Genomic DNA, 18964 nt, shown 5'->3' with positions numbered 1-18964 from the left:
TAGGTGAAAAAAAAATGTTGATATTTTTTTATGCGACATGACGGCACAAATTAACCATCACAGCGCTTCGTCTCATCGGATCTCACTGCGTGTTTTGTCAACTTGCCTGATAGTGTGTTGATTTCGCTTGTCTCGTTGTATGTTCCGTTCTAATTGACATTAGAAAAGTCAATGCACCTTTGGCCTCAAATGTTTATAACAACATTTAACCCACAAACTTCCGCAACTCAATCTCTGAAGCACAAGTTCAGAAGTGTCAATGCACGTTTCGCATCAAAAGTTTATAAGAACTTCATGCCCATAGGTTTTGGAATTGGAATCTATGCACTCCGTAGATTCCGCGGCCTCCGCGGGATTCCACGGCGAGCCCGTTCGCCACCAAAACGCCCTTGAAACTTTGTGCTCGGATGGGCATCCTTGCGTTATGTGACTCCCGGTGCATGGGCGTTGCCCCGAAATCCAGCCCGAGTTCGCAATGTTAGCGGTCAGGTGTCTTTTCGAGCGTGAAGAAGACGTTCTAGACAAAATCCAGAATGATTTCCGGCGCCGGGGGTTGCTTTGGTCGACGGTGCATGGACATCACGAAAAAAATTCGGGGGGGGGGGGCTGGCTGAAGTCCCATAAGCCCCCCCCCCCCTCCCTGGCTACGACCATGGAGCCAAATGCTTCGACTAACGAAGAAGACGACGATGACTGGGACTGGATGACTGGGATGTTGGCCATCCCTAATATAGTCTCTGTTTATAAATAGGGCTTCGCTTTCACCTCTTTGACGCCTTAATTGTGATACTGTCTCTTTAAATGAATGCGCTTTTAAGTGAGCACGGCGTTGCCTGCTCGGCGCAACACGCAGGCGGTGGCCGAGGTGGTTCTGCTGAGGGTGGCGCAGCGCCACCGCCGTTACAACGGGGGCCAGCTGCTGTTCGGGCCAGACCGATTCCTGTACGTCACCACGGGCGACGACGCCAGCAACAGCAGCCACCGCTTCGATCTGTGAGCTAGCAAGCTTCTTCGAGCTGAAAACGGTGCTCCAACATTCGGTCGCTTTGGAGGACGTTTACTGCCACTTCGTTTCCTTAGTCATTTTAGTGGAATTGTGAAGGTAGTGCTGTCTAACGCAGCAGTAGAAAACTGCCGGGTGGTACTGTAGCACTGTGTGGTGCTGGTACCAGTGGTACCGACCGTAAGGAAAGCGTTCTCGCATTCGCCCCTTTTCTAGTGAAGAAATCGAACCACTGCACCAGTTTCGATTAGGTTCGTGGTACTTAAGAAAAGAAACAGTCTTTTCCCTTTTCCTCTTTTTCATTTTGATCGCACCAATTTAAAGATCCTGTTGTTACCTCGTTCTTGCTGTTCATACTTACTTAGATATGTACGTCACACATCGGCCATGTGTATACTACAACCTTCTTGCAAAGAGAATTCAGTTGAAAGTTTGCGCTTGTGTTTGTCATATTCCCAGAACTTCCTTTTTCAGTTTGTGTGCAAAAACTATTTATTAAAGAAATTAAGATTGTGTAAATGTATAACTTGTATGGTGAACTTATAACAGAAATTTCTTTAATAAAAATTCTTGAAAATTTCAGCAAACCCAAAAGAACATTCAACAAAAGATAATTCATTTTCAAACTGCACCTAAGAGTATAAGCGTAGATGTAAAACGGACAAAACTGATGTAGTATACACAGATTTGGTATATATCATTAAATGGTTAGTAGGGAAAACAGGGAAAGGCGGGAGATGTAAATTCAAGACAATGAGCAAAACGAGAACAAAGTGGCTCCCGCTTTCACCTTGTTCTCATTTTGCTCATCGTCTCAAATGGTTAGTAGGCATTTTGCAGAACCCTCGTAAACATATTTAACATTTCACGTAAGCTCTGTAATCATATTTATGATTTGTCCACTTTGGCTGCTTCAACAGTTGCTGCTCACAAAACCGCAATATCAGGATTTGGTGCACAGTTAAGATAATGTATATTTCGGGTTTACATTTTTTAGAAACTTACCCACATTTGGGAAGTCTTGTAATAAAGTTCGTGCTATAAATAAAGCTACTGCTTCATAGAATTGTTTGAAATTATTTGCAACACATTTCATTCAAATAGGTTCAGCGGTTGTCTCATAAAGGCATTCTTGCATTTGACATTTATTTGTGTACGGAAATCGGAATTTACCCAGAATAGAGCTTTAAACCCCCGTTTACTGCAACCACATAAGTTGCTTTAGGGAATAAAACTAGCCGCTTCTGTATTTTGGCGGCCAAGCCCGATGCGCTGGCCTTCATCTGTGAAACAGATAGAAGCGGCGGCTCTTCGTCGAGAAGTGACTCGTCATTGCCCCGTCTTTTTGAAGAGACGAGACGCACAACCAGATGCCGACTTTGGCAGAGAGCTTCCTGGGGCCAACTGAAAGTATAATTTGTATATGTCCACAGGGCGTGCAAGGGCTAGGACGATGGACGGCAGCGAGAATTTTCCGAATCGCTTACATTTATCCGTCTGAGTATTACAAATACTCACAGGTCATCGCAGCCATGGGTTATGGCTTGACGAAAAACAAGACTGTCAGCCTGTCAGTGTCTTTCTGAGGTGCGTGCTCTGCTTTTTGGTGTCTACTGCCGTGGACCCCACCCTTCTCCTAAAAACAGATTATAACCAGGGGCCCCTAAAAGAATGAATCCAGGAATGCAAAATTAAGTCTCGGTCATTATCCAGCCGTAACCACTTTTCTAAAGAAAGACTCGCCTATATAACTGTATGGTAATTGGTTTTATTGCGGGAGAAATTGTAACGACACTTCAGGCGCCTGTTCGCCGTAGTTTTCCATATAAAGTGCAAGGGCGATAACACTGTCCTCGCGCGCCGTATGCTGTAGGGGCGGGTGAAAGCACGCTAGGGGAGCCGACGACCGCGCCTCAGTCTCGCGCACGCAAAAGAGGGAAGCGGGGAGAAAACGCACGACCTTCAGTCGCGCGAAATGCCTCGGGTAGAGGGGAGGGAGGGAGGGTGGGCGGCGTTGTACACCTACTGCATCCGAGGGGCGCCGACATTCGCGGCTCAACCTCGCGATTGAAAGAGGCGGGGCGTCCTGCGTCGTGCGCATGGGGGAGGGCGTCGTGTTCTCAGCCGGCAACTGCGTGGACGTGCGCGCCTTGTCTTGTGGTTGATCTGCGCCGGCGGCTCATAGCGTTGAGCGTTCTCGCCGTTCAGTAGGCGTTGAAGCGATACACAGCACGAAGGCCCCGTCGCTCGCTGCTGCTGCCGCGCTTCGTCACGCCAGCGTTTTGACAACGAGTGTCCGCGGTCATCGAATGTGATGTGGTCATGTTTGCCTATGTGCGCTGACGCCATGCTTGTTAATTGAGATGGTAAACGAATGTCGGCAACGTTATAGGCCGATAAAGCTATTGTACTTACTGCGTAAAGCTGTCTACGTATTTGCTATGGCGATCGATGGTTCGCGTTTCGGGCGAAACTGCGACTTTTTATTTCGTCACAGATTTTAGGAAAGGAGTGTTTAAATCACATTGTATGCGAGTACGTGCGAACACGCTGGAGTATACAATGAGTTACGCATATAAAGCGAACTCACTTGACCCGTCGTTTAATTGCGAACGAACGACCTTGCTGCCTGCAATTTTTTTTTTCGATTTTGGTATCGCTTGTGCTCCTCAGCACTAATTCGCCCAAAAGGAGGTTCACCAACTTGGAAAGAGAAGACACCACAAGAAGAAGGGAGAGGCAGAGGAAAAAGAAATGAGTTGGCCTAGAATCCAAGCCACGTCACAAGTGTAATTCCTAAATCGCACTTTTCGCAGTGCGTAGTTTTGCATCATCACAACAACGGGATATTAATCAGCTTTCAAATTATTTTACTACGAACATATATTAGTGTGACTAGAAGCGCTCCAATACGTTATATTGTTACGTTGTAGTGACGGTGGAAAACACAGTAGTGAAAACTGTGAATCAAGAAACCAATTCGTGATAGGGCGAACCATATGCCCCTTAAAGAAAGTGCAACAAAACAGACTGATGGACTAATTGGTATTGCATGTTAATATTTTTAGCGCAATGAAACGCACGACACGAGAGCAGGTACACAGGACACAGCGCTAGTAACAACTGATGCTTTATTCCACTTGGTCGCAGTATATATAGCACCGTACAATAAAATACAGCAAGGGAGTGTAAATTTACCACAGCATCACAGATCGCCTAACAGCCTAAAAATCAACCGCTACCGTGACAAGAACAGTATCTCATTCCCTGACAACGCGACAGATTCAGGCGATCTGTGATGCTGCGGTAAATTTACACTCCCTTTCTGACTTTTATTGTACGGTGCTATATATACTGCGACCAAGTGCAATAAAGCATCGGTTGTTAGTAGCGCTGTGTCCTGTGTGCCTTCTCCCGTGTCGTGCGTTTCTTTGCGCTCAAAATATTAAGATGTAATAAAGAAAGTGACACTCAAATCACAACGATAGCGGCGAGCACAGTCGGCGGTCGTCGAAATCTGATCAGTGGGTCAAGCGCGCCGGCTTTTTTACATGACAAGTCGAAGGTTCCAGCATAGAGAAAGAAATTCATCAAGAGCGGACACTCGGCGAAAACTGCCAACAGGAACTACATCATGCTAGTATTCACATGAGCCGTTAGATTACTTATTTAGTTATTTATTTATTTCGAATGCTTTCGTGGCCCGAAGACATTGCAGAAATGAGTGGTAAGTACACACACAAAAGAAATACACAATTATACAATAATAAGTTTTAAAGAACGGCCGAAAGTACAGTAGTCTTGAAATCGACAACGTCAGAAATGGTAGCGATGGAGGGAGGAAGGTCGTTCCAGTCGGCATTGGTCTTGGGAGAAAAGAACGATGACGCATTTTCATTCTAAAAAATGGAACACCAACTTTAAACATATGATCGAAGCGGGATGAAATGTATGAAGGATGGGCAATAAGATGATCCTTTAATAGTGGGTTATGGTGATACATATAGTGGAAAAAACACAGTATGAAACATTTACGGCGCATTGAAAGGTCCGGTAAGGTAAGTGTGTTTTTCATGGAGGTAATGCTGGCATAACGGGAATAGTTAAGATGAAACATGCTGCGCGATTTTAGATGGATTTTAGTGTGTTTATCTGTGTAATTTGATAGGGATCCCATACTATGGATACATATTCTAACTTTGGCCGCAAAAATGCCTTGTAGAAGGTTAGCTTTATCGGCAGAGGCGCAGCAGAAAAATTTCGGCGCAAGTATCCAAGAACCCGGTTGGCGTTATCAGTGAAGTGTTTGATATACGTATGCCATGGTAAGTTACGTGAAATATGAACACCTAGGTATTCGTACGAGTTGACGGATTCAAGGGAAGTGCCGTAAAGTAAATACGCATGTTGTCAATGTTGTTTGTGCGACGCGATACATGCATTGTTTTACGTTTATTAACGTTTAGTCACATGAACCACTTATCGCCGCAGTGGGATATGCTTGTATCGTCTTGAAGCTTATCAGAATCAGTGTGGTTATTTATTTTGTGATAAATGACGCAGTCATCTGCGCAAAGCGTGATAGTTGAACGGGAAATGCATTTAGGAAGGTCGTTAATGTTAATCAGGAAGAGGAGATGTCCTAGTACCGATCCCTGGGGTACACCCGATGTTATGGAAGTGTAAGAGGATGAACAATCGTTAGCAGAAACGTACTGGGTTCGATTAGATAGAAAGCTTTTAATCCAGTTTAGTGCATTAGGGTCAATGTTAAGCGTGCTAAGTTTAAGAATGAGGAGACCATGTGAAACAGTGTCTAAAGCTTTCGCACAGTCTAAGAACACGCAGTCTACATCGAAACCCATGTCAGTATGGTTAAATAGGTCGTTAGTAAAAGATACCACTTGTGCTTTGCATGAAACTGTTTTTCTGAAATCGTGTTGTACAGCCAAAAAAGAAGGAATTAGACTTAAAAACATCGATCAGACGAGAATGTATAATATGCTCGAATATTACACATGGTAAGCTGTTAGTGATATGGGACAATAGTTATTGGGAGAATAAGTGTTACCTGATTTAGGGACCGGAACAACCTTGCCAACTCTGCAATTGCTTGGAAGTACCGATGAATTTAGAGACTGGGAAAAGAGCACCGAACGCATGATGGAAGAAAGTGGTTCAGCAATTTCCAGCAACCTTTTTCCAGTAAGCGATCCTTCTGGCGGCGGCCACTGGAACTAAATTTGGGGGGCAAGACACGCGTGCTCCCTTCTCGCCTCGATGTCGCGACGGCCGTTTCATTCTTTTTGTCGCTGGTGTTGGCGAAGTAGCTTCTCGTCGTCCTGCTCTAACGCGCACGTATTTGCTGATGCGTAGCAATAACACATTTTCCATTTACCAACGCGAAGGCAACATGCCGATGTGCAGGCCATTTGTAACCAGGATTCGAGAGCCTTTATTCTTCAACAGTTTGGCCAGTACTTTGGTCCAACTGCTAAAGATATGTGTGAGCGTCAAACGCGTCACGGCAGGCCTTTCTTCAGAATAAACTCGACCGTCGTTTAGAGTGGCCCGACTTGAGTGAATCGGTCAACACACGGATGCAGGCACTGCTTGCCTAGAATGATGAATAAAAAACGTGTAAAAGTTCTGCGGGGAGTGTTTGTTGCCCGATTTGTGAACTGGAACGACCTCTCCGTGTTTTCAATCTGGAGGCAGCACGCCTGTTGAAACTGACTGTGAAAATAGAAGACACAGATATGCTGCACAAATATGTTTAGTGTTTTTTAGAAATTTAGAGGAGGAGGAGGAACTTTATTATCGCAGAAGCCGTTGCGCGGTTTATTCCTGGGTGGTTCCCTCTGACAGGGCTCCACTGGCAATAGACGTAATGTCGTGCACACCAGCTGTAGATGAAAGTTCGATATTGTCTATGAGGGAGGAAATGCCGGATGGATAGAGATGTAATTGGTGGCATGGTACATTGAAAGTTCGTATGCGGAATAGAAAATGACAGTTCAGTTTCTTGAGTAAAAACTGTTGCAAATGTGTTGAACAAGTGAGCACATTCAGCGTCGGTTAGGGCATCACCTGATTCATTTGATAGGATAATTGTTCGCATGTCCTGTGGGCTTAAGAGTTGCCAGAATTTTTTGGGTCGTTCTTGAGCATTTTTGGCACATCCGAATAAAAGAGCGTTTGGTATGATGCATGGCTCCCAGGTAGGCAGTTTCAGCGGCTTTGTATTTATTCCATGCGTCAGGGGTGTTACGGGACTTAGCTACGCGGAAGAGATGTTTTTTCTTGTTTTCTAATCGCTTCAGTGCTTTATTGAACCAGGGTTGTGCTGAGTTGGAATGAATATTAATTTGGGGAATGTATTTGCCAACTAGATTGTTTAGTTTCTCTATGAAAATGAGCCAATTTTCACCCATGGTATGACAAGGAAAGGCTCTTGCAAAACTGGGGTAAAATTGCGTTAGTTCATGATTAATTGCTTCATAATTGCTCTTTTGATACAAACGAATAATCTTTTTAACAGCTGGGGTCGAAACGGGTTTAATTACGAAGTCGACATGAATGACTTTATGGTCACTAATTTCGGGAAGATAAGCGATGGATGACACGCCCTCGGGATTACTTGTTAAGACAACGTCTAGAATATTTTGGCAGTTATCGGTGACACGGGTTGGTTCTGTGAGCACTTGAGATAAATTAAAGTTGAGGCATACCTCAAGGAACTCGTTCGATTCCCTTGATGTAGCCCTTGGTGCAGGCCGGCTTGACCAATCTATATTAGGAAAATTAGAATCCAAATAGAATGACATGCATGTTGGGCTGTTTGGTCGTTATTTCACTTAAGATGTTATTCAGTTTGAAACAGAAGTCTAAAGTACTAGGAGAGGGCCTATAGCAAACGCCAAGTAAAATTGAATGGGGTGCGGCATGGCATTTAAGCCATAGGATTTCAATATCTGACATAATGTTAACAGATGTACTTGATATATTTTGGTTTACGGCGACACGTACTCCTCCCCCTCCTCGTGCTCCTGCGATCGTTTCGGAACAGTTGAAAATTTGGTAGGTCAGCGAGCACTTCGCTGTCCGTTACTTCTCCTGTAAGCCATGTTTCCGTTAATATTAGAAAGTTACTGCAAGATGACGAAACCAGATGAGAAATTATGCCACGTTTTGGGATGAAGCTCCGCATGTTAGTGAAAATATCTGAAAGGAACAAGTTTGATCGTGGGGCGGGCCGAGGGTGTTGATGACTGGGCAATTGCTACGATATTTCCTTAACAGATTCTGTGGAATGGTCAAACACGTATCGTATGGTACCTATATATAATGTTTTTAAGCGAAGAGAATAGGACGCGGATTGCGATTTAGCGAAAGCGATAAGGATTTTGCGAGCAATTCTGATGGGCTGAGGGAAATCTTCTCCGACGCTGAAATTGCGTCTCTTAAATTTAGGGCCATTAGAAAGTAGATACTCTTTAGTTGTTAATTGATTAAATTTTACGGTAAGTGGCCGAGCATGGCTGTATGGCGTCCAAGGCGTTGCGCACAGTCAATATGGTTGGGATTAATGACGAATTTCAAGTGTTCATTACAGTGGCGGATGACGATTTTTTCAGATTCTGCAAATATTTCTTTCGGGTTAGGATCGGAGATGTTATAAAATATTAGATTATTACGGCGGTTACCTGTTCTCGTTATCATCCATCTGTGTAGCAAGGCGTGCGATCTGGCCTGCCATTCCGGTGGTATCTGTTCTTATGGTATCTAGGTCAGTTCGTATGGTTGAAATGACTTTGTAATGTCTTTCTAAATCAGTCATGCGTTTACTTAGGTCCGATAGGGTTTCCTCTGTTGTTAGTGGCTTGCTTTTTAGGTCTAGTACTTCGGTAATAAGTTTTTGACTAACCAGAAGCTAGCTTTCCTAATTCAGACATTACGTCCACAATACCGGGAGAGTCGGGATTAGTTTCTATATCACCTGACAAAAGCAACAAAGACTGCATGACATGAACACATTCGATAACAATTGTAGCGTAGCACCATGGGCTCGGTAGCTGTATTAGAAAGTAGTTGCTTGATTTTTTCCCGAAAGAATGATACGTTCTATTGACCTGCATGGCGAAATACAGCGGATTAGTGGTCTGCGCTGAAGCACAGCCGCCGAGCCCACAGAGTGCGGGGGACGACAGAGGCGGCTTTATAGCGGATGTGGGGGACGATGTTGCTGACGATGGCGCCTTCCATGGTGAATGAGGATCCAAAGAAGGTAGTGGTGGCGCTTTTGGACATGATGAATCGGTCGTGGCGGGAGCAGGCAAGGGGCCTGTGCCGGGCGTGCTGGGCCGCATTGCTGGGATGGCTGTGGCTTGGGGAAAGGCCAGAATTGCGGGCAAAAGAAGTGCGGTGATGAAACCGTGCACGTGCATGGCGAAATACAACGGATTACTAGTCTGCGCTGAAGCACAGCCACCGAGCCCACCATCCGCGCTCTATCCGCGCACTACTGTTTGTTCGACCATGCACAAGAAGCGTTTTGGGTCTTGCGTTGTTGGGCTTGTTTATTCAATTCCACTATCATGCGGGAAGATTTATATAGGCCAAACTGGTCGCTACCTTAATGAAAGGCTAAAGGAACACGATTACAACGGGCACTGAGCTATACAAGGACACTTAGGAATTCACTGTCACGACTGTGGATGTAACATGGCATGACAAGAACATTATTTGAGTCCTGAGTGACTGACATCCTGGGGAACCAAAGCCGAAGGCTCCCGAAGATCAAGTCGATAGCTCCGCCCACGATATGACCGGGAGATGAAGTCCCGCCGCAATGTCGGGGGCCGTCTGGACTGCCCGGAGTTGAATGTGGATATTGCTGCTCTTGAGGGATTCCTGCCATTGTTATTTCGTGATGGGTGGAGTGGCATTAAGGGCTGGGCACAGCCAGAGCAGGTGTTAAGAGAGCATGAGTCATGACCACATTTGGGGCACGACTGTGAGTGGTCAGGATCTAGTGGGATACGAACGGGTTTGCAGAAGTCTGAGGGTTCTAGCCTGAGGTTTGTTCAATTTGGGGTGAGGGGGTGGAAATGTCCTACTGCCGAGTCGATAATGGGAAACAATTTCATGGAAAGTACATGATGGATATTTGTGGATGTTGAGCCCGTTCCAAGCCTGGCTATCCTTGACGGCGCGGTACGTGAAATCGCGCGCTCTCCGGTGGGCCTGCTCGTTAGGATTACATCCAAGCGGGTTAATTGAGCTATCTAGATGGGCTTGGAACCACGAGATGTGGTATCCTCCTTCGCTGCTCCCCCTAGTTCTTTGAAGTGCTTTGTTCAAAATACTGTTCGCCTGTTCAGACACGAGGGCGGACGAGAAGGATCTCACCGCCGTGCCCGAGTCCGAGAAGACGATAGCGGGAACTTTTGAGCTGTGAAACGCCAGAGCGATCACCGCTTCCTCCGACACACGGGCAAACTTCGTATAAACAGAGGCTGCATTGACCACGTTGCCCCCCGCGTCTACCACCGAGACAGCGAACTTATCCCCACTGTCATATCTGGCAGCATCGACAAAGAGGGCATCTAGTTTCTGCTGATTGATCTTTTTTAAGAATGGACTTGGCTTTCGCGAATCTTCTACCCTCGTTATGCACTGGGTGGATGTTTCGCGGGACGGGGTCAACCAAGATGCGAGTTCTGGTTTCCCGGGTCAAGCTAACTCTGGTCGGCCGTATTCCCGCTTCTTCTAAAATCTTGATCCCCGGCTTAGTGGATGATAGTCTCATTATTTGAGCCGCTGTGTGAGCTTCTATTAGCTCATCGATGGTGTTATGGAGTCCCAGCTCCAGCAGCTTATCAGTGCTTGTGTACTGCGGAAGGCTGAGCACGCGCTTGAGGCCGGTTATGATTAGGGAGTCGAGCTTGACCGTTTCCGCTTTAACCCAATTAAGGTTCGGCGCGATATAGATAACATGACTCAGGAAGAATACTTGACAAGCTCTGAGCAAATTGTCCTCTTTCAGACCACCTCTTCGATTGGAGACGCGGGCTACACGTCTTAGGAAATTACTAGCCTGTCCAGTGAGCCCGTTGAGAGTCGTCGAGTTACAGCTCTTGGCATCAATGAGGAGACCTAGAACCTTGACCGAGTCCATCCTCGGTATGAGATGCCCCTTCTTAGCTCGAAAATCTATCGGCAGAGTTTCCAGAGGTGCAAGGTTTCTGACCCCTTGTCTGGATTGGCGGTATAAAAGTAGCTCTGATTTAGCGGGGGGGGGGGAGTTCAAGGCCCGTGTTTGGAAGAAAGTCTTTGGTAGCCTCCAACGCACTTTGTAACGAGTGTTCGAGCATGGCTAGCGATCCGCCCGGCGCCCTGATCGTGATAGCATCCGCATAAATGGCGTGACCCACGTTCGGGATCGCAGTGAGGCGAGTGTAGAGTTTGTGCATGACTATATTGAATAAGGGTGGGCAGAGGACCGAGCCCTGCGGAGTGCCACAGGTGCCTAGTTCATAGGGCCCTCCCGTGATCGTTCCTAGTGGGGTGTGTGCCTTGTGGATGTAAGCCAAATTTTTATCTGTGTGAAGTGCTAAAAGAGCACCGATCACAACTTACGCGGAAGAATAATGAAGCTTATCTGACAGCAAGGGCTGGCAGCACGTGCGTTAGCGCGCCATTTTTGTGCCTACCTCCAGAGGAAGTAATATTTCTTGATCAGTTTAACCTTGCATGACAGAATTGCCCGTTCTGTGACTCATGATGGTGTAGCCTTCTATCGGTGTGACGCTTTGTGAAGTGTTGGGACGACATGTCCTGATGCTTTCTTGTAGCTATATATTTCGTGCAACTTGCCAATAAACCAGTTGTAAATCAGCGCTCTGTTCCTTTATCTGGCCAGCTCGGCTGTTTTCTTTCTATGTTTTGTCGTGCCAGTTTTCGAACAGGGTTCCCCGGAAGGGTTCGGGCCTCGAGTACTCTTAGCGTTGCTCGGATCCACGGTCTTTTCTACCTCAGGAACGCATGTCTGGATCACGTGCGCGATCACCAAACTGGCGTCGAATGACGGCGTAGACTGGTGCAGTCTCAGCCTTCCGAAAGAGAGAGCAAACTGACACCACACACGGCGCTATTGTGTTGTCCTCTATTGTCCTCTGTTCTGTTGTCCGGTTTACGTTTCTAGCGCTGTTTTTTAACCAATATAGCAAACCACCAACTCGCCCAGTCTGCCATTCTTCTTCAGTTATCGCTCCTCTGTATTAGCCTTATTTAGATTTTTGTCACCTGACATCTTTCTTATCTCTTAGTCACTCGTAATGCCATTTTTTACCTTTCAGTTTCAAAATGGCTTTTATTATCCACTGTAATTTCAGACGACTCTTATGCAACTTAGGTGACAATAAATTCATGCTAAGTAACTTCTCTCGTGTGTCCTTGTGCTTGGCTATGGTGTTGGGCTGCTGAGCACGAGGTCGCGGGATCTAATCCCGGCCACGGCGGCCGCATTTCGATGGGGGCGAAATGCGAAAACACCCATGTACTTAGATTTAGGTGCACGTTACAGAACCTCATAATCACAGCCTCATAATCAGAAAGTCGTTTTAGCACGTAAAACCCCATAATTTAATTTTTTTGTGTCCTTGTGCTAGCGGAAAAAAAAACCTAGGTGAAAAAGTTAAAAAGCTTTAAAAGGATTCACTGTGGTACGGTGCGACCGCACTCGGGCAAACCGGCTTTCGGGTGGTGTACCCATTGTTCTGCAGGGGGTATCGCAGCTAGAGAAGTTGCTGTTAACAGTCACATAGAAGCCGTTACTGCCACCGTTTTAGCATACAAAAGCATCACCATTTGTTCACTCTTTATGCCACTACGTACGCATTTTACTGTACGAGATCAAGAGTTGATTTTAAACCAGCTACCTGAACCTTTTTCATTGGGGGTGATTTTAACGCACATAACACGTCATAGGGTAGCAAAACAATGGACACCAGGGGACAAACACTTGAAGATTTTATCCTAACAAATGACATATGCCTTTTAAAAACTGGTTCTGCAACCTACTGCTCCCCAAGCCCAGGAGCTATGAGGTATATAGACTTGGCGCTGTGCTCTCCATCTCTCTTTAGCGATTTTCAATGGAGTGTTATCAATAATCCCCATATTAGAGACCATACGCCTGCTATCATTAAAAATCCTATCCTTTCCCTACCATGCCATTAAGATCACCCCGTTGGAAGCTGGCCTCTTTTCACTGAAAAGGCCAGTCTGGAAGACATATCAGCTGATTGGACGATAGGTAATATGAATGAAAAGATTATTGTCTGCATACTTGCTGCAGCAGAAGATACAATCCCGCAATCCTCTGGCTTCTTAGGAAAAAAAGATTAAAACCCTGGTGAACGAATGATTGTACAGAAACTAAAAAAACTACAAAGCAAAGCGCGGGGCTTCTTTCGGTGATGCCCAACACAAGATAAACTCCTCTCTTTCAAAAAAGGAAAAGCGAAAGCCAGGTAAACACGTCGGCAAGCCGAAAGACAGTTTTGGCAAAACTGTGCGTCGTCAGTAAACGGCTCGATAACATCCAGAAGAATGCGGGATCAGCTCCGTAAGTTTAGAGGCGACTACGCTCTTACCTCCGGGGCACGCAAACAAACTTGGAAGAACAAGCAGAGATATTAGGGCAGCCTTTCCATGAAATATCAAGCTCAGTGAACGACTCTGCTACATTTCAAAAACACAAGCAATCAGCAACAAAATAAAAGCTTCCGACAACAGGAAGTTCCGAGAGATCGTATAATGCCCCCTTAACATTTCTAGAAGTCAACAACGTACTCACCACTGGCAAAAAAAACAGAACTCGGTCCGGACAGAGGACATCACACAATGCTCGCTCACCTATCCCTTAAAGCCGTTGATACTTTGTTTCGTTTGTTCAACATAATCTTGGGAGGGAAAAATCCCAAATGAGTGGAAGAAAGCCATTATAATTCCTTTCTTGAAAGCGGGAAAACATCTTACAACGGCAAGCAGCCACAGACCTATAGCACTCACAAACTGTCTTGAAAAATCACATGAAACCATTATAAACAAAAGATTGGCATACGTCCTTCAAGCGAAGAAACTACTGCATAACCGTCAGTGTGGGTACAAGAAGGGTTGTTCTAGTCCGGCTGGAACACGAGACACGTGCTGCCTTTCTACAGAAACAGTAATGTCTCACAGTTTTCTTCGATCTAGAAAAGACTTACGACACAACATCGAGGTTTGATATTTTAAGGGGCTTAGCGGAATTAAGGAACCGTGGTAGAATGCTCAAATGTCTAGCCGATTTCGTGTCCGACCAAATATGGCAAGTGCGCTTAGGGACGCTTTGGTCACGCCTATTCATTCAGTAAAATGGTGTGCCACAGGGACGTGTATTAGGTACGAATTTGTTTTTGGTGAAAATGAACTTCCTAAATAGTACAATTCCATCCTCTGTAATGCACTCTTTATATGTGGATGATCTACAAATTGCTTTTCGCGCATCGAAATTGGCAACTTACGAAAGACAACTTCAGTTGCATTAAACGAACTCATGCAATGCGCATCGAAAACAGTTTTCGTATCTCAACTGCAAAGAATATTAGATTTGTCTTTTCACAATAAAGAAGAGGCCTACAACCAGATCCCATCCTTAAGCTACAGGAAGCCGCACTACAGGTAAAGCAAGAACACAAGTTTCTGCGTGTTCTGTTTGAAAAAAAGTTGTATTTTCTCGCGCCTATAAATAGTCTTAAAATTAAACCGAGCAATGCACTTAACATCTTCAAAGTCCTGTTCCAGAAGCGCCAGGTTCTGACCATAAATGCCTCCTACATATCTACCACATTTTGGTACGTAGCGCATTAGACTACAGTACCACCATATATGGTTCAACTAGAGAGTCTTACATCCGACGATTAGATCAGTTCATAACCTTGAACTACGACTGGCAAGCTGTGCTTACAGAACATTCCGTGTCCAGAGTTTATACGTTGACTGTAATGAGCCTCCCTTACAGCAGCGCAGAGCGCTACTAACTTTTTCTGCATACTCAGAATACAGTCCTCACCACAACACGTATGCTAAAACATCGTCACACAGTGCAACTCACGTTTACACTACACAAATAAACCTCACATGATTAGACCGTTGCTTCTGTGATATGAGGAATGCTGTCGTGATTATGACATTCCTCATGAGGTCCTTCAGGTTGCTAAAAGGCCACAATGATGACCCCCGTGGTGCGAGCTCATACAGTTATGCAATTGGGCATTGGCACCTCTAAAGAAAAATCACACTCCACACGAACACATCACACAAGGATTCCGCGCTCTTCAGGACATATATCAAAATTACACAATTTTACGCTGACAGATCTAAAACAAAAGAACAAGCGGGTGTGGGGATCGTGACGAAAAATTCGGAAAAAGTATTCGATTACCACAGCATGCCTGTTTTTACACGGTCAAAACCTACGCAATATGAATTGCGGTTCAAAATATCATCGCTGACAAACACAAAAACACCGTCATATACACTGACTCCTTAACCACACTGAAGGCTATACATATGAATAATGAATGAATAAAGCCTTTATTTTAAGGAAGGGGACGGCTCTAGGCCACTGTTAAGGATTAGGAGGGAAAGGAATGTGGGTTCCCGGACTGTTGGCTGAAGCACATCTTCATCTGAGTCTTGGATCTTCCGCTTTATGCTGACTCAGGTGCGTGTTCAGTTCCACCGCTCTCACATGGGCTGATCGACCCCTTCTACACTACTCGAAACAGGCCACTTTGTCTGCCATATGTCGCAATGGCTTTTGTGTTTCAGGGTTAGTTTGCAATCCAATTCCTAGTGTTCTAATGTATCCGTGTAGTAAATGTTGAAGGTTGGATCTCCCTTGCGAAAAAGCTGCACAGCTCCAAATGAGGTGTTGCAAGTCTGCTCTGCAGGACTCCTGGCAATGTGTACATAGGGTACAAGTCTTCGCAATCGTAGCTTGTCTGGGTTGATGCCATTTCTCAAGTATGTGTGGTGTGTATGCAGCGTTGGCCATAACCTTATTAAAAAAAAACCTCTTCCGTGCGAGTAAGCCCACCCTTGTCGTCCAACACATGTACTGGTGTAGCTTCTGATAGTCTCCGTTTACTGTCTGCTTTTATTTTAGTACGAATGTAATGCATCAGCGCTCTGCTAGGAGAGCCTTCGGCCAATATATTTAGTTATGGATTTTGGTCCGCGGGGTTTGGCGAGGAAACTGAGTGTGGGGAGCTGTACGTGTAATCAAGCCCACCCGCTTGCGCGGCAACTGCGTGAGCGGCTGCGTTTCCCCCATCCGTGCCGGTGTGCCCCGGTTTCCATAGGATTTCAACATCGGTCGCATTGTCCTATATTCTCTTTAGCTTTTTTCTGGTGTCGTTGGCCACAGCATCATCTGTCGTAGGCACCGTTAATTCGGTCATCGCTTCGTACGAGTCAGTAAGGATCCGATAATTATTTCGCACACTCTGCTCTACAATGCCTCCCATGTCAATGGGAATTGTGTTGACCGCTCCCCATATAGCTAAGAGCTCAGCGTGCAAGGTTGCACCCCCGGGGAAGTTGGCATGTGTGATAGCCATTGTGTTGGGGTGCAGATGTGCTAACCCAGGCCATGCTTGCTACGTCGTTTATGATTGCAGCGTCCGTGTAGATGTCAATGGTGTGCTGTGGCGTTCTTAATTCCAATCTCTTTTCAAATATTTTTCTAGCTTCCGTGTTTCGTCTGTCGATAGGGCGTTGTTGCCTCCGTATGCCCAGTGGTGCTTCCCATGGTGGCGCTATGGCCGCTTCCGCGGGCTCTGGCTTCGCATGGACTTGTTTATCCTTTGCCATGATCTGTTTTCCTTGGGTCGTGTTTTCCAACCGGGATCGCATTCGAATTCGTGCTTCACTGATTATGTCCCGTATGGATGGAATCGTTACGAGCTTGAGCAGGTCCTCGTTCCTTGTGTGTTTCGATAGCCCAGTGATCGTACGGAGGGTGGCCCTGTGTAACTTTTCGATGTCGCCGAGGTCTCGTTCAGAGAATTCGTACACGGGTGCCCCGTAAAGAATCCTTCCAACCGCGACTGCATTTGCGAGCGTTTGGCACGCTTTCTGACGCGCTCCGCCATGCTTGCTCGATATTCGTCTAACCATGTGCAACAGCGGTCTCCATTTTTGCTTTAGTGTGCGAATCCATAGCTGGGGGCTGTTGCAGCTAGCAATCTGTGCTCCAAGGATCCTAATTTGTCCATTGGCCTACGTAATATCGCTTTGGCCGATGTGTAAAGGGATCTGCTTGTTTACATTGGTCGCTTTGTTTCCGTCTACGCTGATCAGTTCCGTCTTCTCTCGCGAGAGTTGCAGTCTGAGGTTATCTAAAGTGTTGCTAAGGCTCAGGATCGCTGCTTGTAGTTCAGTTTGTATGCTCTGTATGTCGGAATAATCCGCCTCTTCCGTCCATATTGTTATATCGTCGGCGTAAATAGTAAAACGAGCCGAAGTGTCTCGCTCAAGACTTTCTGCCACACCTGTCATGGCCAGACACATATGAAATACGAATGTGAACCCATATTACGGGTTATTTTAAACATGGTAACACCAAGAAAATATCGCAGTTCAATTAGGTTTTGCTGGGTACCAAGCCACGTTGGTATAGCGGGTAATGAAGCAGCTGATAGATGCGCAACACAACACTTCCATATAAAAATACTATCCGTGTGATTTGGAAGGCCTTGAGGTCAAAATGGCAACACGAATGGGATCACTGTTGAAGCAACAAGCTGCATCTTACTAAACGTGTAATTGGCAAGTGGAAGTCGTGCAGTCACCAGCACTGGTTTTATGAGATGATCTTATGTCGACTTCAAATTGGACCCACACGTTTTACACACAATTTCCTCCTTCGAAAAGAAAACTCGCCAACTTGCGAGAAGTGCCATGAACCTCTCGCAGTGATACACATGAGTGGGCACGTCAGCTGACCTTTGGTCAGCACAGTCTCAAACCAGTTCATCTTTCTGACTGACTGACTGAATAAACTTTATTGAAACCAGCAAGAGATGGTGGCTGGGCCTATGCCTCCCACGTGGGGACGTCGAGGTGTTGCCTCTTCGCCGCCTCGCAGGCCTGCTGGGTCGCCCAGAGTTGGTCGTCAAGGTTGGGACTACGCAGGGCAGCGTGCCATCTCGACGAGAGGGTCGTGGGGTTAGTGTCGGGGTATTGGTGTGTACAGTCCCAAAGCATGTGTGGAAGTGTGGCTGGCTGTGTCTTGCAGATATGGCACGTGGGATTGGGGTAAATGTCTGGGTAGATCTTGTTATAAAGTTGTAACGAGGGGTAAGTTTTGGTTTGTAGCAGGCGGAAAGTTGTAGCCTGCGCTCGGGATAGTTTGTTGTGTGGGCCGGGGAAGGTTCTACGCTCTAAGTAGAAGGGCTTCACAAGATCATTGTAGCGTGTCAGGCGATCCCTACCGGTGGGGGCAGCCTCCCCTTCTCCCGCGCGGTTTACTAGGCCTCGCGCTAGGGAGTCGGTAACCTCGTTGAGGTTGGGGAGCTGCGGCTGGACGGTGCCTACATGAGCCGGGAACCAGACGAGTGTAACCTGATGGTCGGTTGAGCGGGTCACTTGTTGCAAGATGCGCAAGGCTTGGTGTGAAATACGGCCGTTGATATAGTTGATAACGGCGGAGCGGGAGTCAGAGACGATGGTATGGCATGTTGGGTCTAGTGTGGCTAGCGCGATGGCCACTTCTTCAGCTTCCTCAGCGTGTGGGGTTACTAGGCTGATAGCATGGTGGAGAGAGCCTTCACGCGTGGTGACGGCTGCAAAGCGGGTACCGTGGGGATATTCGGCGGCGTCGACGAAACTCACACCGTCGTGGCGAGT

The 18964-nt window shown here is 46.3% G+C and overlaps 1 protein-coding gene across 1 annotated transcript in view; it reads left to right on the top strand.

Annotated features, from left to right (window-relative positions):
• LOC142577689 (HHIP-like protein 1) overlaps positions 1–18964 on the top strand; it is a 124624-nt gene that overhangs the window by 77373 nt on the left and 28287 nt on the right. Inside the window, exon 2 of the mRNA XM_075687149.1 lies at positions 854–993. Coding sequence (XP_075543264.1) covers positions 854–993 — 140 coding nt within the window. The remainder of the gene's footprint in view (positions 1–853; positions 994–18964) is intronic.

The sequence above is a fragment of the Dermacentor variabilis genome, chromosome 4 (assembly GCF_050947875.1).
Source record: "Dermacentor variabilis isolate Ectoservices chromosome 4, ASM5094787v1, whole genome shotgun sequence".
Lineage (NCBI taxonomy): Eukaryota > Metazoa > Arthropoda > Arachnida > Ixodida > Ixodidae > Dermacentor > Dermacentor variabilis.
This window is presented reverse-complemented; position numbering and strand designations above follow the sequence as displayed.